The sequence below is a fragment of the Chenopodium album genome, chromosome 24, assembly GCF_948465745.1.
Source record: "Chenopodium album chromosome 24, dcCheAlbu1.1, whole genome shotgun sequence".
NCBI classification, from domain to species: Eukaryota; Viridiplantae; Streptophyta; class Magnoliopsida; order Caryophyllales; family Amaranthaceae; genus Chenopodium; species Chenopodium album.
This window is the reverse complement of record NC_137857.1, coordinates 22,773,738-22,801,571: the sequence shown is the minus strand read 5'-3', so window position 1 is coordinate 22,801,571 and position 27,834 is coordinate 22,773,738. Positions and strand designations below refer to the sequence as shown.

At 39.0% G+C, this 27,834-nt stretch overlaps 1 protein-coding gene across 1 annotated transcript in view; it reads left to right on the top strand.

Annotated features, from left to right (window-relative positions):
• Positions 1-377: 377 nt before the first annotated feature.
• LOC145610661 (cationic amino acid transporter 1-like) overlaps positions 378-27,834 on the top strand; it is a 65,070-nt gene continuing 37,613 nt past the window's right edge. The window contains exons 1-2 of the mRNA XM_081665964.1: positions 378-590; positions 11,265-11,507. Coding sequence (XP_081522090.1) covers positions 378-590; positions 11,265-11,507 — 456 coding nt within the window. The remainder of the gene's footprint in view (positions 591-11,264; positions 11,508-27,834) is intronic.

The following is a 27,834-nucleotide window of genomic DNA, read 5'->3' as shown; positions in this document are numbered from 1 at the left end:
GTTATTATTCTTTGGGATTCATACTTTCATTTAAGTTATAATAAAGTTATTATTTTATTTTAGAAGTTTCATTTTACTAATATTTGTGAGCCAAAGAAAGTTAAAGTTTGTGAAATGCAAGATTTTAAGATATTTCCTTTGGTTATGATTAAGTTAGTAAGAGTGACGTGGGATGGGGATTATTTTCTTAACTTTATTTTATTTTGCGTGTGAATTGTGTTTATATTTGTATGATTCTACTTGGAACAAAGGGGTGCAAAGCAAGGTTCCCTTTTGAACCAATATATGTGATATGTATTATGGTGATTCTGTGAATATATGCGAATGGTATTTGAACTATAGTATGATGTCCATATATTTTCAGGTGTAGAACTACCATGGCCAATAACGCCGCCCTTACCGAGGCCATCCGAATGTTGGCCGAAAATCTGAACCAAAACCGAGGAGATCAGCTCGACCCCCAGGCAGAGATGTTCAAGAAGCTAGCACAAGTAAGGCCCCCAGTGTTCAAGGGAGGTGCTGACCCCACCTTCTTAGAGAACTGGATACGCGAGTTTGACAAATTGTTCGTGGCACTGAATGAAGGAATTGTGTCTTCGATAAGTGCAATTACTAGATATATCAAGGATCACTATTATGGAGATAATAAGTTCATTCTATTGGGGCGTCATCCTCTGTTGGTAGACTATGAGAGATGATCTTTGGGCTAGTCAAATAGCCCAAAGCCCTTTAGAATGGATCCTATATTGGTCACACACAAGGGTAATGGGTTAAGCAAGTTAGAGGCCCATTAATGGGCCTCATGAGCAATTAATTAGTCATAAGTATAATTGGGCTAAGTGTAGTTTGAGTGGGATTAGGAATTGGGCTTGGATTTGGACTATTATTTAGAGATATGATCTATAAATAATAGTCAAGCCTAGGGTTGATGATTAAGTCACAATTAACATACAGTGAATTGTGAATCTAATCAACCAACATCCAAAAAGGCCCTCACCCTCTCTCTCTCACACGCACGCCCCTCACTCTCCCCTCTCACCCACGGCCGGCCACCCCTAGTGGCCCACGTGGTTTTGCGCGGTGGTTCTTGGCTAGTTGATCGTTCGTTCATCTCCGTAGAAGGTCGATAGAAGGGTTCTTTCGTGACTAACTAGCATTAGTGGAGGTCTTAATCTGTGCCCGTGGACCAAGTAGAGGAATCACGTTTGAGGTTCTTTATCTCCTCATTGTTCTTGCTCGATCACCGTGGAATCACGCTTCAAAGGTATAATTCTTACTTCTTTATGTGTTATGCATGAAATCCTTGTTTTGGTGCTATGTGAATATGATTCATGTTATTTCCGCATTTAGTACCTATAATCTCCTACAGTGGTATCAGTTAGCCTCTTGCATTTACATATATTGAGTAATAATTCTTTGATAATCCACAATTTTAATTCAATTAGGAGGGAGAATATTTAATTATGGGTCAATTGTTATTTTAAATGTGATTTAACAATATAGAATCATTAAAGGTGTTTAATTTTCTCCATATTAGCCATATTTTGATCCGAATTTTGCCCCAAAATAATCGAAAAATTCGAACCCCTAAACCCTAATTTCGAAAATTTCGAAATTTTAAACCCTAATTTGTGAAATTTTGTGTTTAATTTATTTCGATGGTAATATGTTTAAGGAATTTAATCTATTTGATTACATGTTAAAATTATGAATTTTTCATGATCAAATTATTTAATTTAAGTGTTAAATTAAATTGGGGATTAATTTCATCAAGAACCCTAATTTCAAAATTGAATATGATTTAGTTTTGGAATTAATTGGACCACATAAAGTTTAATTTATTTTTACAAAATCTGTTTTGTTTTAATTAATTAAAATAATAAAAAAAATAAAAGGAAAAAGGTGAAATTACAGCAGCAACCACCGCGGCTGGGTGGCGCTGCCACGGCGGTGCTGCTGCTGGTGGTCCAGGAGGGAGGAGTGGGGCTGGGATCAGGCAGCAAAAGGGGCAGCGCAGCAGTGCACCACCCCGTTGCGTGTGCTGCTGCTGCTGCTGCTGTTCCTGCATCACTGCAGGGGCAGCGCACACCGCAAGGTGTGCGGCCACCGTGGCTGGCTTCGGCTGGCCACACCACGGTGGCTGACGCAACTTTTTCAAAATTTTTTATTTTTATTTTTATTTTATTTTATTTTAAATAAAATCAGATTTCAATTTTTTAAAAAAGGATAAGTTTAAATTTTGAAAAGATAATTAACAAAATTAAAGTTGTTATTTTTGTTAAGTTTGGATAATTATGGAGTAAAAGATTCTATTTGGATAATGATTGATTAAATAATGTTATTATCCCATGATTATTTATGGATAATAATAATTGATTTAAAATATGTGATTGGTTAGTAATTAGGATAGAATTTCCTAAATTAATTAGGATAATCATGGAAAATAAATATGATTTATCTTCCATAATTCAAATAAGATTTGATTCTATCTCATACCTAAATTAAAATATATGATATTTTATGGTTGGTCATGAATAATATATGATATTATCTAATTACAGTAATTAATTAATTAAAATATGAGATATTTATAGCCATGTTTCCTTTATTATGATCATTTGATATTATAGTTTAGGAAAGCATGATGAGTGATTTATTATATGGCACTTTATAATATATGATATTGTTTATTGCTATATATATAGACTAGTATTGCCCATAGATTCTAAATACGATCTGCGCATCGTGAAGTATTTTTGTAATCTAAATACGGTCTGCGTACCGTTAAGTATTTTTGTAATTTATTTTATTTTATTTAAGTAGTAGATAGAGTAGAATAAAATTACAGGTTGCAGTTGATCCAAAAGCCAATGAAGTGAAGGCCCAATGGAGCAAGATGGATGATATCCATGAAGGTTCAAGTGGGAGCATTTTGCTTTATTAGTTTTCTAAGGATTAAGGGGCCATACTATGTCATGTTTTATTGCATTAGTAGATTATGCATGTTTAGGTTTATTTATGTTGCTTGATGATGCGCTAGAGTTCACTATATAATCATAACATAATAAATCTAGATCCCAGTAATATTGATACAGCTTTTCCAATTAAAAACCCGACGAAAACCTTGATCGTTTGTGATGGGTCGGCCTCAACAGAGCGTCATAATATATCTTGGGGAAGTGGGGGTAGATCACGTTCTACACTTTTAATTGGTTATATTCAACAAGGTTACCTAAAGATCAGTTTAGAACCTTGAAGCTAAGGGTAATAATTAAACATGTGATGGTTAATTATTCAACCAAGAATTACAAGAGTTGTAATCATTAAAGAGTTTACTCACCTTGAAAATGTAATGGTTGATGGCAGGGCCTCAGTCCGGTTAATTATTGCACAAATAAAGGATCTTGGAATCATTTTATTCAATAGGGATCATTTAAAATTGAATAAAGTGCTTTAAAGTTACCAATAATTACTAATATTGTTTGTGGTACTTTAAATTTGTTAAACATAATTATTGAATTTTGCCTCGTTTTGTTTTTGTTTGTAGATGAATAACTTATATGACAACACAAATTTACCATTGAAACTCAATTTAAGGCTAAATCTCAGAAACTACAGGCAATGGGAGGGCGAATTGAGAAATGCTCTCACAAGCAACAAGCTTGAAGCTCGTCTGTATGCACCCATTGAGAACAAGTGTGCTCTTGGTCAGGACCCTGAAATGCATGCAAAATTAGTTTTGGATGCACAAAAGGTCAAGTACCTAATACTGGAATCTATTCCAAACTGTTGGTATAATAGGTTCAGACGGTATGAGGTGACCAACTTGTATCAATGTCTTCGTGCAATCTGTAGAGGTGGCATGGGGGCATTGGGTAGTGGAGGTGTCAACGATCCAAATGTAAGAGAGATTGGTAACTCGATCCCTCAGATTTACTATTCCTGGGCTGACAGTTTAAGGTATGAGACTTACAGGATTCATGGTAAGATAATGGCAAAGAAACTCTTACCTGGTCAGTCAGTGAGGAACCATGTCAATGAATTGGTTGATATGATCAATCAAATGGATATCCTTGGGAAACCGATCGATGATGATTCCGCGCGTGACATTATCTTGTTCTCGCTCCATGCTGGTTTTGACATTGTAAGACTTTCTCATAATGATGAGGGGTCATCAGCAAATTTGATCAACATCTTAACCATGCTGAGGAGTACCTGATAAGGAGAGATTGCCAGTGCTTCTTTTGTGGTGGATGGCAAGCCCATACACCAGGGTGTCCCCATTACACACCAGTGAAAACAGAAGTTAAGGAGTTACTTGATGTTTTTGTTGTAGAGATTAATCTTACTTCATCTTCCACTTGGGTATTCGATACCGGTTGTGGTGCTCATATCGTCAATGACGTGCAGGGCTTGAAAGGAAGTAGGAAGCTAGATCCAGGAGAAGTAACACTTCGAGTAGGAAATGGAGCAAAAGTTGTTGCACTTGCTATTGGGAGTTATCATTTAAGACTTCCTTCTGGACTTATTTTAGTACTTAATAGCTGTTATTTCGTACCTAGCATTACTAAAAACATTATTTCAGTTCCAGTTTTAGATACTGAAGGTTTTTCATTTGAAATAAGAGATAAACGTTGTTTTATTTCGAAAGAAAGTATGTTATATGCTAATGCTTAGTTAATTAATGGCTTGTATGTTTTAGAATATGCAACTCATGTCTACAACATAGATCATAAAAAGCAGAAAACAGATGGTTCAAACCCAACTTACCTATGGCATTGTAGGCTTGGACATATTAACCTAAAGCGCGTCCAGAAATTACATAAGGATGGACTCCTTTCTTCTTTTGATTATGAATCATTTGAAAACTGTGAGTCATGCTTGCTTGGGAAAATGACTAAGTCACCCTTTACGGGTATAGGTGAAAGAGCTAGTGACCTTTTGGGACTCATACATACAGATGAGTGTGGACCAATGAGTTCAAAAGCTAGGGGTGGGTTTAGTTACTTCATTACTTTTACTGATGATTTAAGTAGATATGGTTACATTTACTTAATGAAGAAAAAGTCGGAAGCCTTTGAAAAGTTCAAAGAATTCTAGAATGAAGTACAAAACCAGCTTGGGAAAACAATTAAGGCATTACGATCTGATCGTGGTGGCGAATATTTAACCCAAGAATTTGATGAACATCTGATTAATTGTGGAATACTTTCACAATTAACCCCTCCAGGGACACCTCAATTAAATGGAGTGTCAGAAAGGAGAAATAGGACTCTACTAGATATGGTTAGGTCCATGATGAGCTTTACTGATCTTCACATATATTTTTGGGGATATGCATTAGGAGCAGCTGCAAGAATACTAAACAGAAGCCCATCCAAAGCTGTAGAAAAGACTCCATATGAGATGTGGAATGGAAGAGCTCCAAAGTTGTCTTTTCTCAAGATTTGTTGATGTGAAGCCTATGTAAAACGTTTACAAGGCGATAAACTAAGCCCTAAATCAGACAAGTGTTTCTTTGTGGGCTATCCCAAAGAAACAAAAGGGTATTACTTCTACAATCGCCAAGATAACAAAGTGTTTGTTGCTCACGATGGTGTCTTTCTAGAGAAGGAATTTCTATCTAGAAAGCCAAGTGGGAGTAAAGTGGTTCTCGAAGAAATTCGAGACGAGCAACAAATGGATGTGGATAGCACCACGTCAGAGGCGAATGCGCATGAAACAATTAATCATGCGTCGGAGCAAGCTAATTCCACTAGCGAGACTCCTATCGTCCCACTTGAATCTAATTCATGCGAAAATGTTCAAGGAGTTGGAGAGAAAATTTCTACTGTTGCTCCTACCCCAGGTAGGTCTACCAGAATCAGAAACAAACAGTTTGTCGAGGTCTGGTTAACTGAGGATTCTGAAATCTTCTTATTGGAGAATGAGGAACCCACAACCTACAAGCAAGCTTTGGTGAGCCCCAACTCAGATAAATGGCTTGAGGCCATGAAATCCGAAATGGAGTCGATGTCTGAAAATAAAGTGTGGACCCTAGTAGACTTGCCTAATGGGGTAAAACCCATTGGTTGCAAATGGGTCTACAAGATTAAAATAGACAAGGATGGAAATGCCTACATCCATAAAGCAAGACCTGTTGCAAACGGGTACATACAGATTCATGGTATTAACTATGATGAAACTTTTTCCCCAGTAGCAATGCTTAAGTCCATTTGGATTCTTCTAGCGATTGCCGCATTTTTCGATTACGAAATTTGGCAGATGGATGTCAAAACCGCCTTCTTGAATGGGTTCTTGACGGAGGAAGTGTACATGACACAACCTGAGGGTTTTGAAGATCCAGAAAATCCTAGAAAGGTATGCAAGCTTGAGAAATCCATTTATGGATTGAAGCAGGCATCTAGGAGTTGGAATCTTCGTTTTGATGAAGCAATCAAAAGGTTTGATTTTGTCAAGAGCGAAGAGGAACCTTGTGTGTACAAGAAGTCTAGTGGGAGCAGCGTGGTTTTCTTAGTCTTGTATGTGGATGACATACTTCTCATGGGAAATGACATACCAATGCTTGAGTCAGTCAAGGAATGGTTGAAGAGTTGTTTTTCCATGAAAGACTTAGGTGAAACCGAGTACATTTTGGGAATCAAGATCCATAGAGACAGGTCTCGAAGGATGATTGGACTAAGTCAAGAGACTTATATTGATAAGGTTCTTGACAGTTTTGAGATGACAAACTCCAAGAGAGGTTTTCTCCCCATGTCCCATGGCATTACGCTCAGTAAATCTCAATGCCCGGTTATGCCAGATGAGATGAGACGTATGGCTATCATTCCTTATGCTTCTGAAATAGGATCGATTATGTATGCCATGATTTGTACAAGGCCGGATGTTGCATATGCTCTAAGCATGTGCAGCAGGTTTCAAGCAAATCCAGGTGAAGCACACTGGACAGCTGCCAAGAACATCCTTAAGTACTTGAGAAGGACGAAAGGAATGTTTCTAGTATATGGTGGCGAAGATGAGTTGGTTGTCAAAGGTTATACGGATGCGAGTTTCCAAACAGACAGGGATGACTTCAGATCTCAATCTGGATACATTTTCTGTCTGAATGGAGGAGCAGTGAGCTGGAAGAGTTCGAAGCAAAGCACTGTCGCAGACTCTACGACAGAATCAGAGTATTTGGCTGCTGTTGAAGCAGCTAAGGAAGCTGTTTGGATAAAGAAGTTCCTAACTGAGCTGGATATCATACCAAGTGCTCAAAAGGGAATCGAGGTATACTGTGACAATAATGGAGCCATTGCTCAATCGAAGGACGCTAGGTCACACTTCAAATCCAAACATGTTGAGAGGAAGTTTCACCTCATTCGAGAGATCGTTGACAGAGGAGATGTCAAGATGAGCAAAATTCACACGGATGAGAACATCGCTGATCCGCTTACTAAACCCCTTCCAATGCCTAAGCATGAGAAGCATACTAGTGCAACTGGATTGAAGCGAATGGTGTAATTAGAAGTTGTTATTTGTTTTGAGAAAATAAATTACATATGTAATACATTCATTTGCAGAATTATGTTTAATCAGAAATTATCTTTTCTCTTATTTAATTGTGGTTTCAATATTAAATAAAATGTCCAAAATAATTATGAATTGATGGGCTCACTAGGTTAATGACCTTTTGAATGAAACCCCACAGGTGAACAAAATTCATATATTATTAAGTTCCTAGTTCGGAATCATTAAAGTGGATATAAATGATTTCTTAAACTTGACTAGCATGTTAAGATTGATTGGATAGCGCAGTTTCATGGGCTATAGGAGCATAGTGATGCTCGGTCAATCACATGGATATGCATAAATGATGCATGATCGAACTATAGACCAACTTTGAAGTTCAAGTATAGAGCTTCCGGATATATTAGTGGATTCCTTTGACATGAGTGGAACATTGGTCTCATTCAATGGATGATATAACTGTGGTACATTCAAACGTCTTCCCGTAACTGGAGATTATAAAGGGTGTTTCCTAGTTATTTCAGAAGTTGAGTGGGAGCTTTGGTTGCCACAAGATTGGATAGAGTCTTCCTATTTAGGAGTGTGTCATGTTTTGGCCTCTTGAAGAGGGAGAATTCAGAAAATGCATAGCCATGCTCAAATGTGTTACATAGTAATCATTTGTTTTGTAATTCTAACTCTGATTTCAAGAAATGATTTGTAGATTAATATTGATTACATAAGATGCAATCATATTATCAAATCGACACAAAATGACTTAAGGAATTTGGATATTGCGCACTTGTCTCAAACAAGTGGGAGATTGAAGGAATTGTGTCTTCGATAAGTGCAATTACTAGATATATCAAGGATCACTATTATGGAGATAATAAGTTCATTCTATTGGGGCGTCATCCTCTGTTGCTAGACTATGAGAAATGATCTTTGGGTTAGTCAAATAGCCCAAAGTCCTTTAGAATGGATCCTATATTGGTCACACACAAGGGTAATGGGTTAAGCAAGTTAGAGGCCCATTAATGGGCCTCATGAGCAATTAATTAGTCATAAGTGACGTAGGGAAAACTAGGTCGTTGGGCTAATCTTCCCTAAGCCAAACAAAATTTATATACACTCAACAAACCTAAATACAAGTATAGAGGTAAGTCAAGGGTCGAACCCAAAGGAACGGTAATGCCTAAGTGCTTCCAATTTTATGCCTAAGCTAGGTCGAAGACAAGAGATAAAAGGTGACTCTAACAGCTACTAAAACGAAGAAACCAAACAAATATAAGAGCTAGGGATTAGGATTCACTTATAATAGCAATGAACAATGCAAATTGGAATGGAAAGTCGACTAAGTCAAGCAATGTGAGGGAAAATCAATCATGCAACCAAAAGAGCATGTCAAGCTATTCTCCTAGAGGTCTAACTAGCGTCAACTACGATAAACTCTAGCTAGGAAACATCACAAGGCACCTCAATCGTGTAAATGCAAGCCACAAATCAATGGTCCGTATCAATGTGAACTTACAATGCAATCTAGTGCAATAATCAAAGTTAGCTACTCTCTAATTAATCACACACATGCACATGATCAATCAACCAAGTTGAATCACATCATCAACTCCATCAATTATCCCCAATTTACATCAATTCATTACATCAAAGCTTCACCAAATCCCTAACCAAACAACTACTCAAACATTATCATCAATTCTACCAATACAAACATGAATATCCAAAATCAATCATCAAATCATCAAATTCTAATCAAAATCAACAATCCAAACAATGAATATTAAACAAAGCAATAAATGAGATAGAGTTTAGAAATGCTCTTTGATATTAGAGTAGATCTCCAATACAATTGTCACCATTGGATCTTCAATCTCTCAATCACCATTGAAATTCTTCACTTTCTCTCTCTAAAATCTACTCCTAAAACTAACCCCTAAATCTAGAGAGAGAAGTTCTCAACTAAGCTAAGAATATGATCTAATTATCTACTTGTTTCTCTCTCTACCCAAAAATGGGTATTTATAAATACAAGGAGTAAAAGAAAATAAAAGAGAAAAGAAAATAAAAGAAAAGGAAAAGAAAATAAAATAAATAACAAAACAAAAAGAAAGTAAAAGGAAAATAGAAAATAAAATGGGAATAAAATAAAGCAAAAATCCCCAAAAATAGAAGTCAGGGGCTACGAAATGCTGCTCTAAGACTCATGGGAAATCATCCCCTGCTTCGCATCTTCAAACCCACGTACGTGCGACCGCAAAGAAGGTAAGTGCGGTCGCACCTGTTGAGGTGTGGAAGCTTGCTGCTGCGGTGGTTCAAACGGCTGGAGCAAGGGAGAAGGTGGCTGGATTGGAGGCGCAAATGGAGGTAGCAGGTGGCGCAAATGGAGGCCTGACTTGATGTTGCTGCAATTGTTGTTGCGTGAGGTAGAAGGTGGAATTGGTGGCTGTTGGTTGATGTTTGCGTGGTGGAAATGGTGGTGTTAATTGGGGCTGGTTAATTGCTGTTGGTGAAGAAATAAGGAGGAGCTACGGTGGTGGATTGGGGGAAATAAGGATGGCTGGAATTAGTTGCGGGTTGCGGGAATTAATGCTGCTGCAATTGGTGGCTGTTGCTGCTGTTTGTGTTGCGTGGCTGCACTTGGAGTTGTTGCGTGAAGTCGGGGAACAGGGGAAGTAAGGAAAGAGTTCCTGCCTGCTGAGTTCACCATCACCATCATCACCATGATGGTGATGAAGACATAAGTATGCAGTAGCTACTCTTGCGAGCACCTCAACTTGGACTTGGAACAAAACACCTACAAAACACACATAAAACCGAGAAATAAAATAAAGTAAAATAAAACTAAAACCAACAAATAAAATTAAAAGAAATAAAATGAAAATGAAAATAATAAAAGAAAGAAAATATAATAAAACGAAAATAAAATAAAGTAAAGGAAATGAAAATAAAATCAAATAAACTAAAATAAAATAGAACTAAATCTATAAAATCTAAAATAAAGAGAAACAACTAAAATAACGAAAATAAAAGAAATAAAGGAGAAAATACTATAAAACCATAGAAAGGTAGAAAAGAGAGAGAAAGCATAAAATCGAGCATTTATTGAGCAAGAAAGCAATGAAAAGAGGACAAAAAGGACCTAAATGCTCATCAAATGTGTGCCATTTATGACACACATCAATAAGTATAATTGGGCTAAGTGTAGTTTGAGTGGGATTAGGAATTGGGCTTGGATTTGGACTTGGCCTATTATTTAGAGATATGATCTATAAATAATAGTCATGCCTAGGGTTGATGATTAAATCACAATTAACATACAGTGAATTGTGAATCTAAGCAACCAACATAAAAAAAGGCCCTCACCCTATCTCTCTCACACGCACGCCCCTCACTTTCCCCTCTCACCCATGGCCGGCCACCCCTAGTGGCCCACTTGGTTTTGCGCGGTGGTTCTTGGCTAGTTGATCGTTCGTTCATCTCCGTAGAAGGTCGATAGAAGGGTTCTTTCGCGACTAACTAGCATTAGTGGAGGTCTTAATCTGTGCCCGTGGACCAAGTAGAGGAATCACGTTTGAGGTTCTTTATCTCCCCATTGTTCTTGCTCGATCACCGTGGAATCACGCTTCAAAGGTATAATTCTTACTTCTTTATGTGTTATGCATGAGATCCTTGTTTTGGTGCTATGTGAATATGATTCATTTTATTTCCGCATTCAGTACCTATAATCTCCTACACTGAACTGCCCTGATAATCTGAAGGTGTATCAGGCAGCCATGTACCTTAAGGACGAAGTTGACATATGGTGGAGAGATAACTCTGAGCTAGTGAAAGCCAAGCCTAACTTTGGGTGGGAAGTGTTTAAAACCGCTTTGAGAGACAAATTTTACCCTCCTTTCCTAAAGAAACAAAAAGCTCAGAAGTTCATAAACCTGGAAATGGGGCAGATGACAATCTCTGAGTATTACAATAAGTTTATAGCCCTTGCTAGGTTTGCTCCTAAGGTGGTACCAATTGAAGAACTGAAGGCTCTGATGAGCGTCATTTATGACACTCATAGGGTAGTCTTTTAGGGTTATTTCTTTCCCTTTTTTATGCTTTCTTCTCTTATTTTTGGTCCTTTTTCCTTTAGTTTCTCTTTTTCCTCTTTTCTTTATGATTCTCGTGTTTTTCTCGTGTTTTCCTTTTATTTGGCTCTTTTTCCCTTTTATTTCCTTTCTTTGTTTGCTTGTGTAGGTACTTGGAGAATCGCCTTTGCAAAGGAATCAAGTTGGGACCTAAATGATTAAGCAAGGAAGAAGCATTTGGCTAGTGAGGGCTTGGAGAGGCCTCGGAGAGGTCTCCAATGTATCACTAGCAGGCCAAGGGCGCGGGTCAGCAAGCCACGGGCGCGGGCTCAAGATGCACAAAACTGCCAGATTTTGGCAGGAACTACCCGCGGTTGCCCCGCGGGCTCTCCGTGGGCGCGGGAAATCTGGAGAGGCCTCTTCATTTCAGAGAGACCGCGGCCCCCTGATCAAGCTTTGGGAACAGGGGACTTGCCACGGGCGCGGGTTCATCAGGAGCGGGCGCGGGTATTCATTGCTGCGGGCACGAGATTTGCCCAGACAGCCCGCGGAGTGTTCCGTACCCATTTCTCCGCGGGCGCGGGTTTCTCGGGAGAGGGCGCGGGATTGGCCGATTTCTTCTTGCTTATAAATAGAATTGTATTTCCTTTTTGAAACCAACTTTTTGATAATATTTCATTAGCTTAGTTTTAGAGAGAGAATTTAGAGAGAAGTTAGAGAGAAGTTCTTGGTTTTGGATTTGTAACTCAACATTTGCTCAATCAAGTTTGGATTTCTTCATTTTCAATCATCAATATTAGTGAGAATCTCTTCCTTCTTTCATCTTTTACTTACTTGCTATTTGATTTATGCTTGTTGCTTGTTTTTCTTTGGATTTGAGTTTGATATTGTTGAATATTTTGATTTCTCTTAGATTTTGATATAGAATGATGATCAATGCAATTTCTAGTTATTTGTTCTTGAATTTCACCATGATTAGTGAGTATATTAGTTGCTAGGGAAAGGGGGAAGCATGTTTGATTAATGAAATTGCTAGTTGATGCTCTTTTATGTCTTTAGTTGCTAAAATTGACCGTGATTCCTACGAAAGTGAGTTAGTGTATATTCCCATCTTCTCTAGTTTTCTTGTTTCTTTCTTTGCTTGAATAATGTCATCATTTTTCCCTTGGGTTGGATTTTGTTTTGCTCGAGGACGAGCAAAAGTTTAGCTTGGGGGAATTTGATTCGTGCCATTTATGACACCTTTAGACTATGTTTTCTTTATATTTCTATGCTCGTTTTCAGTCGTTTATGTCGTGTTTTTAGAGAACAATGCTCGATTTGCGTGATTTTGTGTTAGTTTAGAGAAATGCATGCTTTTAATGGTTTCTTATCATTTTCTTCATTTCTCAGCTATTTCCCTCGCTTCTCCGTTTCTTTGTGTTGTTTTGAAGGTCCGTTGCGGGCTATATGCATTGAAATTGAAAATAGCACCCACTAGCATCAATATGCACTTTTCGGAATTGAATTTGAGTTTGAAACAAAGGAAAACGAAGGATTGCAAAGTATCAAATAGGATCTTTGTGCATTGTTTCAGCCATATCTCAAGTTCTACAGATCGGATTGATGTGATTCAAGTTGGGTTGGAAACTAGACTTGAAGAGCTTTCCAATGATAGGTCGCAAGCCTTCATACAATTCATAGATTGAGAGTTACAACCTTCCAAAGTTAGCCCTGAAATTCTGCCGCGGGCGCGGGGTTGCTGCAGCTTCAAATCCGCCAAATTTGGGCAGTAAGCACCCGCGGTTGTCCCGAGGTTTCCCCGCGGGCGCGGGCATTGACCTTGCGGGCGCGGGTTTTGGGCGCGGGTGCGGCCTCGGGCTGTTATGTTCTCCTCCGCGGGCGCGGGTTTCTGGGTCTTTTACGATTTTAAACTTCTTTTCTCCTTTTTTTTATATAGTTTTTGGTTTCCTTTATTCTTCATTCATGTAATTCTTTAGTTTTAGAATAGTTTTTTCTCTCTCTAGATTAAGGTAGTTTAGGAGTAGTTTTAGAGAGAGAAAGTGAAGAATTTCAATGGTGATTGAGAGATTGAAGATTCAATGGTGACAATTGTGTTGGAGATCTTCTCTATTATCAATGAGCATTTCTAAAATCTATCTCATTCAATTACTTTGTTTAATTTGATGTTTGTTCGGTTTGATTTTGATATTTGATGTTTGATTAGAGTAATTGTTCTTGATATTTTGTTGATTCTTGTTCTCTATAGTTGATAGTTAATTTGATGATATTGTTTGAGCAGTTGTTGGCTAGGAATTGGGTGAAACTTGTATGATGGATTAATTGTGATTAATTTTAAAATTGTGTTGATTAATTGTTGAGATTAAAGTGATTAATGAAGGTTTGCATGTGTGTAATTCAATTAGGCCTTGAGAATTATGCTAGATTGCATTGTAATTGCTAATGACATGAACAATTGATTTAGGGATTGCATTTGTCGATTGGCTTTGATTGTGATTCTCTTGATTTGTGATTCATAGTGAACCCTAGCTTAACAATTCGAAGATAGCTCTTTGATTCCAATTGATTGCTCTTTTCATTAGTCCTCACAACCTTTAATTGGCATACTCTTCCAAGTTGTTGCAATTGACATTGATTACTTGTTGATCCCTATTCCTAGTGTTTTATTTCCTTAGTTACTTGTTTTGTTAGTTGTTAGTATTCTCTCTTACCTTCGTTTTCGACCTAGCTTAGGCACAATAATTAGAAATACTTGAACATAATCGTTCCTAGTGGTTCAACCCTTGACTTACCTTTATACTTGTATTTAGGTAGTTGAGTGATTATAAATTTGTTTGACCGTAGGGAGGATTAGTTTAACGACCTAGTTTTCCCCATGTCAAAATGGCGTCGTTGCCGGGGAGTGCTATTGTTGCTTAGCTTTTGTTGTTGAGTCTACTTCATTTTAATTGAAAAATACAAAAAGATTTGTTTCTTTAGGCTACACTTGTAGCCGTGCTACTAATATTTTCTTTGAGTTTTGCATGCATAGAGCTCGTGATCGATCCATTGTGCCTTTTGACCCGAAAATCGAAAGGACTCTCTCAAGGAGAAGAATAGCTAATCGATCCTTGAGTTATAGTTTTTCAAGTGAAGAAGGGATTGAAGAAGAGCAAGACATGAGAGAAAATCCGAGAGTGGCCTTGAAAGAGCAAGGAATACCCAGTGCATATAGGTTTGAGAGCGGGATAGCTCCACCTACAACACAAGAAAATGATTTCGAAATTCGGCCGGCCATGATCACCTTAATTGAGAGGAGGCAATATAGAGGAGCTAAGAATGAGAGCCCGTTGAACCATCTTAAAGAATTTGAGAAATATTGCAACACCATCAAAGTCAACGGAGTTTCTCAAGAGTTAATCCGCCTCAAGTTGTTCCCCTTCTCTCTCATAGGAAGATCTTTAGAGTGGCTAGATAAAGAGGTGAAGCCCAACTCCTTGAGAACATGGGATGATGTTACAAAGGCCTTCTTGTCCCGCTTCTACCCTCAAAAGAGGACGGCGGAGGCAAGAGCTTTGATTCAAGGGTTCAAGCAAAGGCCAAATGAAAGCCTTTACGAAGCATGGGAAAGATATAAAGAGTATCAAAGGGAGTGCCCTCACCACGGAATCCCAACATACCCTGTGGTCCAAATCTTCTATGGTGGTTTAAGTCCCCAAGGCAAGTCATGCCTTGATGGGGGGGCCGGGGGTCCTATCATGAACAAGACTAAAGAAGAAGTGGTGGACATTATTGAGGACGTGGTGACGTACTATAGAGATTGGCAAGATGGGGAGAGGGACTCTTCTAGCAAGCAGTCTTCATTGTACTCGGTGGACCATCTAAATGCGATCAACAACCTTTCCTCCTAAATGACAAACTTGGGAAAGGAGGTGACCGCAATCAAAGCCAAGTTGGAGAGCGCTTCTTCTTCTCCTCAAGCTTCGAATCTTCCCTCCCAATTTAAGGGGAGAGGTACTCTTTCTAACTCTCAACCCCCTCCCTCTCTTCACATAATATGCCTATGGGTTATTTGTTTTGTGATGCGTGTGGATCATATGACCATGACTCTAGTAATTGTCCTAATGAATGTGTTGATGAGTTTGATAACAATGAGAGTGAGCATGTGAATTATGTGTCAAATAACAATGTTTAAAGGTTTGATAATCAAAGAGGTCAATGGAATAGGAATTACCAAAGCCAAGGCAATTTTGACAACTATAACCAAGGTGGTGGTTATAGAAACCAAGGGAACCAAGGTTCTCGTGGTAGCTATAATAACCAAGGTTATAGTGGATAAATCAAAACCAAAATTATGGTAATCAAAACCAAGGTTATGGAAATCATAACCAAGGTTATGGAAATCATAACCAAGGTAGTGGTAATCATAATCAAGGTGGTGGTAACCATAATCAAGGTTATGGTCAAAGTCAAAATAGGGGTACTTGCAACAATCAAGGGAGGGGCAATTTTCAAAATATTGCTCAAAGAGGTCCCCCACCCAGATTTGTTCCACAGACTCAAGGTGAAAATTCCTATTCACAACCTTCTTCACCTAGGACCAATTTGGAAGAAATATTTGAGAATCAAACCAAGTTGTTGAACACATACATAGCCGTTAGTGATAAAAAGTTCAATGAAATGATGACCCACAATAAAATGCTTGAAAACCAAATTTCTCAACTTGCTAATGCTTTGAAAGATCATGCAAGCCCTTCTTCTTTACCTTCCCAAGGTCTTGATCCCAAGAAAACCTGTGAATGCTATTGTTATAAGGAGTGGTAAGGTTCTTGAGGAGAGACTGCCTAGGAAGGGGGAAGATAAGGAGATTCCTAAGGAAGCCTTGGTTGAGAATGAGGGGGATAGGGCATCATTGGATGAGGTTGTGGTTGAGACACCTAGAGAGGTGAGAGTAGAGAAAGAATTTGTGAAACCCAAACTCCCTTACCCACAAAAATTCATGAGACACAAATTAAATGAACAATTTGGGAGATTCATTGATATGCTAAAACAACTTCATCTTTCTCTACCTTTTACCGATGTGATCAACCAAATGCCAAATTATGCCAAATTCCTCAAGGACATTTTTAGTGGGAAAAGAACTTGTGAGGTTGTGGAGACTATCAACTTGACCGAAAATTGTAGTGCTATCATCATGAACAAAATGCCACCCAAGTTGAAAGACCTTGGAAACTTCTCCATCCCTTGTGCCATTAACAAGATGCAAATTGATAATGCCTTATGTGACTTGGGAGCTAGTGTGAGACTAATGCCATATTCGGTTTATCAAAGACTTGAACTGGGGGAACTCTTACCTTCTAACATTACCTTGCAATTAGCCGATAGGTCAATCAAGTTTCCGAAAGGTAAGGGAGAAGATGTTCCGTTGAGGGTTGGGAAGTTTGTGTTCCCGGTGGATTTTGTTGTTCTTGAAATGGATGAATATGCTACCATTCCAATCATTTTAGGTAGACCCTTCCTTGCTACCTCGGGTGCTATAATTAATGTGAGGAGTGCAAAGATTTCCCTTAAGGTAGGAGATGAGGTCATTGAATTTGATTTGAATGAAAGCATGAAGTATCCATGTTCTTCTTTAGAAAATTGCATGATGATTGATTCACTTGATCATGTTGTGTCTTCCATGCATGAGCACTTGCTCACCTCTAACGATGCTCTTGAGAATGTTTTGTTGAACAAGGACAAAGTAGGTACACCATGCAAGGAAATGGCATTCTATGAGGAATTGGTTAATGGAAGCATGGAGGAAGTGGATGAGCAAATGTGCTTGAAAATCTCAAGCCAAGAAGCTTTGCAAGCGGCCACATCAAAGGAAGGTAATGGTGTGCCTATGGTAGAGCTCAAACCTCTACCATCACACCTTAGGTATGAGTTCTTGGGCCCTCATTCCACTTACCCCGTGATAGTTAGTGCATCCTTAAGCGTGAGCCAAGCTCAAGCGTTATGTGGTGTTTTGAGAAAGCACCAAGGTGCTTTGGGGTACACAATTGATGATCTTAAAGGTAAAAGCCCCGCCTTGTGCCAACACCACATAACACTTGAGGAAGGCGCCCTTCCTTCTATCGAACGAAAAAGAAAACTACATTCCCAAATGGGAGAGGTAGTAAATAAAGAGATCACCAAGCTATTGGATGCGGGAATCATATTCCCCATCTCTAGCTCAAGGTGGGTCTCCCCCGTGCATGTCATTCCAAAGAAGGGGGGCATGACCGTGGTTGAGAATGAGAAGGGTGAGCTCATTCCAACTAGGACGGTCACGGGTTGGCGGATGTGTATAGACTATAGACGTCTAAACACATCTACCAAGAAGGATCACTTCCCTCTTCCATTTATTGATCAAATGCTTGAAAGACTAACAAGGAACAAGTTTTATTGTTTCCTCGATGGATATTAGGGATTCTTCCAAATGCCCGTCCACCCCGATGATCAAGGGAAGACCACCTTCACATGTCCTTATGGGACCTTTGCCTATCGAAGAATGCCCTTTGAGTTATGCAATGCACCCGCTACATTTCAAAGGTGCATGATGAGTATTTTCGGGGATAAGTTGGACGAGGAAATGGAGGTCTTCATGGATGACTTTTCAGTGGGGGGTGTTTCATTTGAGGAGTGCCTTGTAAACCTTGAGAAGTGTTTGGAAAGATGTGTGAAAGTCAATCTTGTTTTGAATTGGGAGAAATTCCACTTCATGGTGGAGGAAGGTATAGTGCTTGGGCACAAGATTTCAAATAGAGGCATTGAGGTGGATGAGGCAAAGATAGAAGTGATTGAGAAACTTCCACCTCCGGTGAATGTCAAGGGAGTGAGGTCGTTCCTTGGTCATGCAGGTTTCTATAGGAGGTTCATCAAGGATTTTTTACTTATTGTCAAGCCCCTAAATGACCTTTTTCAAAAGGATGTTGAGTTCAATTTTGATGACAAATGCTTTAAGGCATTTGATAGATTGAAGAAGGCCCTAATCTCTACTCCTATTGTTCAAGCCCCAAGGTGGGATCTTCCTTTTGATTTAATGTCTGATGCGAGTGATTGGGCGATTGGAGGTGTTTTGGGACAACGTGTAGACAAGAAGCTTCATGTGATTTAATATATGTCCAAGACACTGAATGGGGCTCAAAAGAAGTATACAACAACGGAAAAGGAATTTTTAGCAATTGTGCATTCTTTTGAGAAATTCCGTCGTTACTTGTTGGGTTCCAAGACCATAGTTTTCACGGATCACACAGCCCTCAAGTATCTCTTTGCCGAGAAAGAGTCCAAGCCTAGGTTGATTCTATGGGTGCTTGAATTGCAAACTTTTGAGATTGAGATTAGGCACAAGAAGGGTGCGGAGAATGTTGTGGCGGACCATCTTTCTCGCCTTGAGGGAGATCAAATTCATGATGATGGTTCACCAATTGAGGATAGAATGCTTGATGACTTCTTATATGCCATAGAGGTGAAGGAACTCCCATGGTATGCCGACTTGGTGAATTTTCTAGCATGTGGGGAGTTTCCACCCTCTTTCTCAAAGAACCAAAGGAAGAAAATCAAAAGGGAGGCAAGACATTACTTGTTGGATGATCCCATCTTATACAAACGAGGGGTTGATGGCTTACTTAGGCGTTGTGTTCCAAATGTAGAGGTGCCTAGTGTTTTAAGGAGGTGCCACTCAGACCCTAGTGGTGGGCATATGGGTGTTTCCAAGACCGCTACCAAGGTTCTTCTAAGCGGTTTATGGTGGCCACATCTCTTCAAGGACTCATGGGGCTTTGTTAAGTCATGTGACCGATGTCAAAGAGTTGGGAACATTTCCAAGCGGAATGAGATGCCTCAACAACCTATTCTTGAATTGGAGGTGTTCAATGTATGGGGAATTGACTTCATGGGACCATTCCACTCTTCATACAGGAATCAATATATCCTTGTGGCGGTGGACTATGTTTCTAAGTGGGTTGAGGCGATATTGCTTCTCCAACAAATGATCACAAGGTTGTATTGAAATTGTTTAAGAAAATCATCTTCCCAAGGTTTGGTGTCCCAAAAGCGGTGATAAGTGATAATGGTTCCCATTTTGTCCATAATGTCTTTCAAAAGATGTTGAGGAAACATGGTGTGCATCAACGATTTGGCCTTCCCTATCATCCTCAAACGAGTGGCCAAGTTGAGGTTTCAAATCGTCAAATCAAGCTTATTCTTGAGAACACGGCTGCTCGCAATAGAAAGGATTGGTCGGACAAATTGGATGATGCTCTTTGGGCTTATAGGACGGCTTTTACGACACCTATTGTTACCACTCCATATCGCCTTGCCTATGGCAAATCTTGCCGTCTCCCGGTAGAGCTTGAATTGAACATCGTGCCTTGTGGGCCATCAAGAAGATAAACTTTGACTTAGCTAGTGCGGGGGAGAAGAGGTGGTTGGATCTTCATGAGCCACCACAACTCTACCACCAGCTTCCACCTCCACTCCAAACACCTCTAATCAAATACCGCAGCTTCCACCAAACACCAGTCAGCCACCTCACGCAGTCCCTGCTGCCCGCAATTAACCACCTCACGCAGCCCCTGCTGCCCCTTTATTTCCGCCATCAAGTCACCCACCATCCACCACACAAAGCACTCTAATTGCTGCACACAATTGCACTCCAATTGCTGCACTCCAATCGCAGCCACCTCCGCAAACAACCACCAACATCCCGCAGCAACCACAGCTCCGCAAACAACCACCAAAATCCCACCAGTTCAGCCCATCAGGGCCGCAACAACCACCCACAACCAAGTAGCAGCGCCATCAACACGAACCTCCCTATTTCTCCACGCAAACATCAATCATTCCCCCAATTCAATTGAAATTCCCCGAGGACGCGGGTGTGAGAGGAGCGGACGCGGGCTCGATGTCACAAATCAGGCAGTAAGTAGCCGCGGTTGTCCCGAGGTCGTCCCGCGGACGCGGTGGCTCTAGAGAGGGCGCGGCTTTCTGGGTTCAATTTGAACCCGTGTCACAAGCTTCTCACGTGATTTTAATGAAATCCAACGGCCTCGATTGATGCTTGATGATAGATGATGAAGATGAGTAGCGTTGATGATGGTCGATGGACGGTGGTGATGTGATGAGCTTCAATGAGGACGAGCAGCCAATTAATCGAGGAAGAAGGGGATAGTTGAGGGGGTCTGATCTTTTGGTTTTGGGTGGGATTTATTTTCATTTTCTTTTCCTTTTATTTATTTATTTTCTTTTCCTTTTCCTTTTTATTTTATTTCTCTGTTTCTTATTTCTTTTCTTAACTTATTTTTCCTTTCTTAATTTCTATTTTCCTTTTCCTAGTTTACTTATTTTATTTTCCTTCTTTTATTATTTTCTTAGCTTAGTTTAAATACCCATTTTTGGGGATAATTAGAAACCAACTATTATTCTATTTTTCTTATTTTAGCTTAGCTTAGTTTTTCTCTCTCTTAGGTTGAGAGCTTCTCTCTCTAGATTAGGCTATTTTAGGAGTAGTTTTAGAGAGAGAAAGTGAGAGATTTCAATGGTGATTGAGATATTGAAGATGCAAGTGTGACAATTGTGTTTGAGATTTTCTCTATTATCAATGAGCATTTCTTAACTCTATCTCATTTAATTGCTTTGTTTAATTTGATGTTTGTTTGGTTTGATTTTGTTATTTGATGTTTGATTAGAGTAATTGTTCTTGGTATTTTGTTCTCTATAGTTGATAGTAGATTTGATCATGTTTCTTGAGTAGTTTACTTGCTAGGGTTTGGGTAAACATGTGTGATTGACGGATTGAGATTGATTTGGGAATTTGAGTAGTTCTTGTATTGTGATTAAATTGATTGATAGAGGTTTGCATGTTGCATAAGTTTGATTGGAGTAGCTAACCATGATTACTAGCATTGATTGCATGATTGAATTGATTGACATGACCACTTGATATCGATTTGATCATAATTAGTTGAGTATTTGATTATGTTTCTTCATATTGTTTAGCACTAGAGAAATCTATGTTAGAGAGTGTGAGGATGATTAGTTGAATGCCCCTAATTGCTCCTACTATTTGTCTTTGCATTGCTTGGATTGCTTGACTCCCTAATTACCTTGGTTATCATGAATGCATGTTGATCCCCATTCCCTAGCGTTTCAAATGTTTGGTTCTTGATTTAGGAAGTATAATAGCGTTAACTTTCACCTTGGACTTTGACCTAGCTTAGGCGTTAATTAGAAATACTTGAACATAACCGTTCCTAGTGGTTCGACCCTTGACTTAACTCTATACTTGTATTTAGGTAGTTGAGTGATTATAAATTTGTTTGACCGTAGGGAGGATTAGTTCAACGACATAGTTTTTCCCACGTCAAAATGGCGCCGTTGCCGGGGAACGGTGTCTATGTTTGAGTGTTTTTGATTGCTTGAGTCTAGGTCTTTGTGTATACTTTTCTTTTATTTCTTTTTGTTTGCATTGGAAAAAAATGGCATGTCTCTCATTTCCTCAATTTGACAATGAGCCTTTTTGTGAATATTTTAATAGACTAGAGGGATTTCTTTATTGTAATTGTTGTAATATTTGGGAGGCTTGTGAGATTTGTTATTTTGGTTTGAATGAGCAAACTAGGGAAGAAGTTGAATGCATGTATAATGGTGAATTTAGAGCATTGTCAATTGATGATGCTTGGGATTTCTATGTTTGGTTTGCTAGGGATGTTTATAATAGGGGTAATCATGATCTTAGTATTGATATGCAATGTGTTGATTCTTCTAATATTAGCATGATTTCCCATGATTTGTCACGTGATCCCATTAGTGAACCTAGAACACATGATTTCAACTCTATTTCCCCTTTTGTTCATAATGATGAAGTACATGCTCAAGTTGATGCTAATGGTGTGTTTCAATATTCTTCATTATTTACCATGCCTTCTTGTGATGTGCTTCGTTCCCTTGATGATGAATCTCATGTGTTTGATTGTGCCCCCACTCCCCAATGTGATGTATATGCTCATGATCTTAATGTTGATTCTTCCAATCTTGGTTGTATTTCTTCTCCTCTTGTTGAACCTCAACCTTCTACATCTTTTGAATCTCTTGTTGATATATTTGAATCTCAAATTAGGCACATTGAGCTTGATAATGAATTTGGGCCTAGTAAGGAGATGATTCTTAAATCTATGAGAGGTCAATTAGAGATAATGAAAAAGAATGAGGAGCGTCTTGAGGAGGGAAAGAGAAGAAAAGAAGAGTTAGAAGGCTAATTGTCATCCTTGATGCTTATTTGTGAAAAATCCCAATTTAGTGTGTGTGTTGAGGATGATGAAGATCATTTTGAACAACCAAGAGTGTGTGAGGATCCTATTGTTGAGCATAGGAGTGAAGGAAAGGGAGTTGAGAGTGATGATGATTATGATGATTTTGTGAATCTAAACTCCTCTTCCTTGGTTGATTATGATGAGCCTCAAGTGTATGAATGTGACTCTGCTATCCATGAGTGTTTGGACTTGTTTGAGGTTATGTCCAATGTGTTTATTGAGAGTCAAATGAAAACCCATAGCCTTCTAAGTGAGTTCATTGATGATGCTTCATGGGAGAGAGATGATTTTGAGTTATATTTGCATCCATTCATGCACGGTTTTGAGGACTTGGGTTTTGAGTTTGTGGAAGGAAAAGTTGTTTATTGTGGTGCAAAGAAGGATGAGGTTGATTCCTTTGGAGTGTTTGAGCTTGAGGGAGATGTCGATTGTGAGAGGACTTCATTTGAGGACTCTATGATTGATTTTCATGCCCTCATTGGCAATGTGAGACCTTGTGTTGAGGGAGTCGCGAACCCTTTGCCTATTTCTCATACCCCTTTTTCTCAAAGGTTTGACCACATCCCCTATTTCCCTATTTTTCTCCCTTCCTTTGTTGATAAGCCTATTGGGGACTCCCTTGTCTATGATGATCTTAATGTCCCTCATTCGTCTATTGTTGAGGAAAAGGGTGATGGTGCTACCCAAAAATATTTTAGTGAGGAGAATTTGCCTTTTTCTTTTTCTTTCCATTCTTTTATTCCCCCTTCTTCTTCTTCTTCTTCTTCTTATTTTCTTGTTTTTCCTTTTGATCCTTCTTCTTCTTTCTTTTGGCACCTCCCTTCTCACTTGCGTGCAACGATCTTGTTGCACGTTCTTATCCCGTCATTTTCCTACCTTCTATCTTATGAAATGTGTAGTAGTGCATTTGACAAGCTCTTGCGTGCGTTGAATTATTATTTTCTAGAGCGGTCAAGCTTGGACCTTAAGCAAACTTTTCTCGGGATGTAACCCGTGGTTTATTGCTTTCATTTTATTTATTATTTTAGAATAGATTTTATCTCATGGAAATGTTTGTGTGCCTTTTGCTAGGTACATGACTTGATATACTTTGGTGCTTCAATATGGATCAAGAATCAAGGAAGGTTGACTCCTTTTTTTGCTAGCATAAGGAAGGCAAATTTGATACTAGAGGTTGTTGGCCTTGAAAGGGGAAAATTGGGTCATTTGCGGGTATTTACACCCACCTAATATCCGGTAATATCCTTCCTTGCTCTTTCTCTAGTGGATGATGACTTGTTCGACATATGTTGGTTTGATTGGATTGATCTCCTTGTTTTCCCCTCCCTTGAATTGTTTGATTTATGTTTGAGTGTAATGTCTCATTCAAGCTTGGGGGAGGGTATTCTATCATGTTTGGTGGGATGTTGATTCATATATGCTACGCAACTTTGTATATGCGTTTCCATGTTTCTTATATTTTGAAAAACTCCAAAAAGATTTTTGTTTTTATCAAGGCAAATTTGCAATGTGTTTTGTTTTGTTCTTGCTTTGGACATAATAACATTTGGACTTGTATAATTGAATGCTTTTCTTCCTAAATGGTAGTGGTGTGCACGGTTTGAGATTACGTTTGGTTGATTCTAGGATAAAGCATGCTAAGGTAGTTGTCTAGAACTAGGGGGATCATGAAGCCGGATTCTACTTGTTTGTGGCATGTTTGGTAGTTGCTCCCTATCTTCGATTTGACAACCTTAGTGAGTTTTTGCTACAACCATGTGAGATTTATATTTGTTCAAGCTTTCATCATATTCTTGCATGAGCGGCATGGATCCTTGACTTTGCAAGCCTAATCTATAAAGCTTAATGTATTATTCTCAAACCCGAGACCGAGCTATCTAGGGAAGACAAAGGCACCTTTTTCGGGGTGGTATTTTTCATTTTTAGGTTAGTTTGTTTTATATTTGTTTTTGAGTTTCCATATGCCTTCTTGCAACCATTTGAGCCTATTTCCGTTTTTTCAAGCCACATCTTTAGTTCTTTGGCCTTTTGTTTCATTTTCTTTCTATTCTTGGTTTTTTGTGAAGCAAATTGATCATGTATGATGGAGTTTGTGGTGGATAAGTTGGAAATTTGGTTTTTATGAGTGCAAGATTGTGTTAAGTTTTCTTTGAGAATAATGGCAAGTGTTTGAGTAAAAGCCGTCCTTAATCATAAAAGGCATGGACTAATAAATTGCATTATAGAAAAAGCCGTCCGAATTTAGCAAAAGGCGAGGACATTGCAAGTTTAAGTAAAAAAAAAGAAAAAAAATTGAAAAAAGTAAAAATTCAAAAATATTTTGATGTATTCTTTTCTCCTTCTAAGCATTGAGGACAATGCTTCATTTAAGCTTGGGGGAGAAGCGTTTACGCTTTTTGTATATATTTCTTGTGAGTATAGCTTCAAATAAGCTTGGGGGTGTTGCTTTTGTTTGGTGATTTCTTGATCGTGTTGTTAAGGATTGATCACCCTTTTGCTTCACTTTTTAGGAAAACCGCCAAATTTTAAAAATTTTAGCCTACCTTCACCCTTTATGCCTTACGTTACAACCTTGGGGAAAGACCTTTCGACCTAGAAAGTTGAGTCACTATTCGGGGGAGGGAATCATGGGTCATTGCCTAAGGAAAGGGGATGCGAAGTCAAGATGTCGAGTAGCCAAAAATTTGATCTTTTTCCGGTTCCTTCGCGGAATCTATGAGATGCTCACTAAGGGGAGATATGAGATTAGTAGGGGGAACGCGGTAAGTCCGTTTGGGATGAAAGTGGAGTGTGATAACTAGTTCCTATGCTTAGCATATTTATGTTTTAATCAACCTTAGGTATCTTATAGCGTGCACTCCCTTACTTGTTTAGAAAGATTTGCATCCTCTTGTGCTTGTGCATTTGCAAAATTCCTCTCATGAACATTTGTTTGCTTTTCTTGTATTTTGTTTTCTTTTTCATGATTTGCCTTGTTTGTATTATTATGAGAGTTATGGGTAAACTCTTAGGATACCCTTACGAGAGCATCACTCGTCCTCTAGGGCGATCTAGGGGTTTAAATGGCTTGTCTTTAGTTGCTAAAATTAACCGTGATTCCTACGAAAGTGAGTTAGTGTATATTCCCATCTTCTCTAGTTTTTCTTGTTTCTTTCCTTGCTTGAATAATTTCATCATTTTTCCTTGGGTTGGATTTTATTTTGCTCGAGGACGAGCAAAAGTTTAGCTTGGGGGAATTTGATGAGCGTCATTTATGGCGCTCAAAAGAATAAGATTTAGGTTCTTTTTCTCTATTTTCTTTCATTATTTTCCTATATTTTTCTTAGTTTTATTTGGTTTTCCATTTTAATAACTCATTTTGAGTTTTGTTTAGTATTTATGTGTTTTTCATCATTTTGGTCCATAATTCGTAGTTTTAGTTTTATTTCCTTTATATTCTATTTTACTTTATTTATTTTTATTTTATTTATTTTTATTTTATTATGTCCCGATCCTTTCCTCGTATTGTGTGTAGGTGTGAGTTCGACCTTCGGTTTCAAGTCAAGCAAGTCCGACTTTCGGGTTAGAGTCAAGTGCCAACTTTCATAAAGCGTAGCTACCTCCTAGTCTTCTGCACATCACCCTTGCTGCCATTTTACCCTTCACCCCACCATTTCTTATCCTTCACCACACCGAGCCTCCCCTGCTGCCCCTTCACCTCTGTTACAGCAGCTTTGCCCAACTAAAGCTCAATCCCCTTTCACGCACACTCCACCACCAGCCAACACCGAATCCGCCACCACAACTCTACCACCAGCTTCCACCTCCACTCCAAACACCTCTAATCAAATACCGCAGCTTCCACCAAACACCAGTCAGCCACCTCACGCAGTCCCTGCTGCCCGCAATTAACCACCTCACGCAGCCCCTGCTGCCCCTTTATTTCCGCCATCAAGTCACCCACCATCCACCACACAAAGCACTCTAATTGCTGCACACAATTGCACTCCAATTGCTGCACTCCAATCGCAGCCACCTCCGCAAACAACCACCAACATCCCGCAGCAACCACAGCTCCGCAAACAACCACCAAAATCCCACCAGTTCAGCCCATCAGGGCCGCAACAACCACCCACAACCAAGTAGCAGCGCCATCAACACGAACCTCCCTATTTCTCCACGCAAACATCAATCATTCCCCCAATTCAATTGAAATTCCCCGAGGACGCGGGTGTGAGAGGAGCGGACGCGGGCTCGATGTCACAAATCAGGCAGTAAGTAGCCGCGGTTGTCCCGAGGTCGTCCCGCGGACGCGGTGGCTCTAGAGAGGGCGCGGCTTTCTGGGTTCAATTTGAACCCGTGTCACAAGCTTCTCACGTGAATTTTAATGAAATCCAACGGCCTCGATTGATGCTTGATGATAGATGATGAAGATGAGTGGCGTTGATGATGGTCGATGGACGGTGGTGATGTGATGAGCTTCAATGAGGACGAGCAGCCAATTAATCGAGGAAGAAGGGGATAGTTGAGGGGGTCTGATCTTTTGGTTTTGGGTGGGATTTATTTTCATTTTCTTTTCCTTTTATTTATTTATTTTCTTTTCCTTTTCCTTTTTATTTTATTTCTCTGTTTCTTATTTCTTTTCTTAACTTATTTTTCCTTTCTTAATTTCTATTTTCCTTTTCCTAGTTTACTTATTTTATTTTCCTTCTTTTATTATTTTCTTAGCTTAGTTTAAATACCCATTTTTGGGGATAATTAGAAACCAACTATTATTCTATTTTTCTTATTTTAGCTTAGCTTAGTTTTTCTCTCTCTTAGGTTGAGAGCTTCTCTCTCTAGATTAGGCTATTTTAGGAGTAGTTTTAGAGAGAGAAAGTGAGAGATTTCAATGGTGATTGAGATATTGAAGATGCAAGTGTGACAATTGTGTTTGAGATTTTCTCTATTATCAATGAGCATTTCTTAAC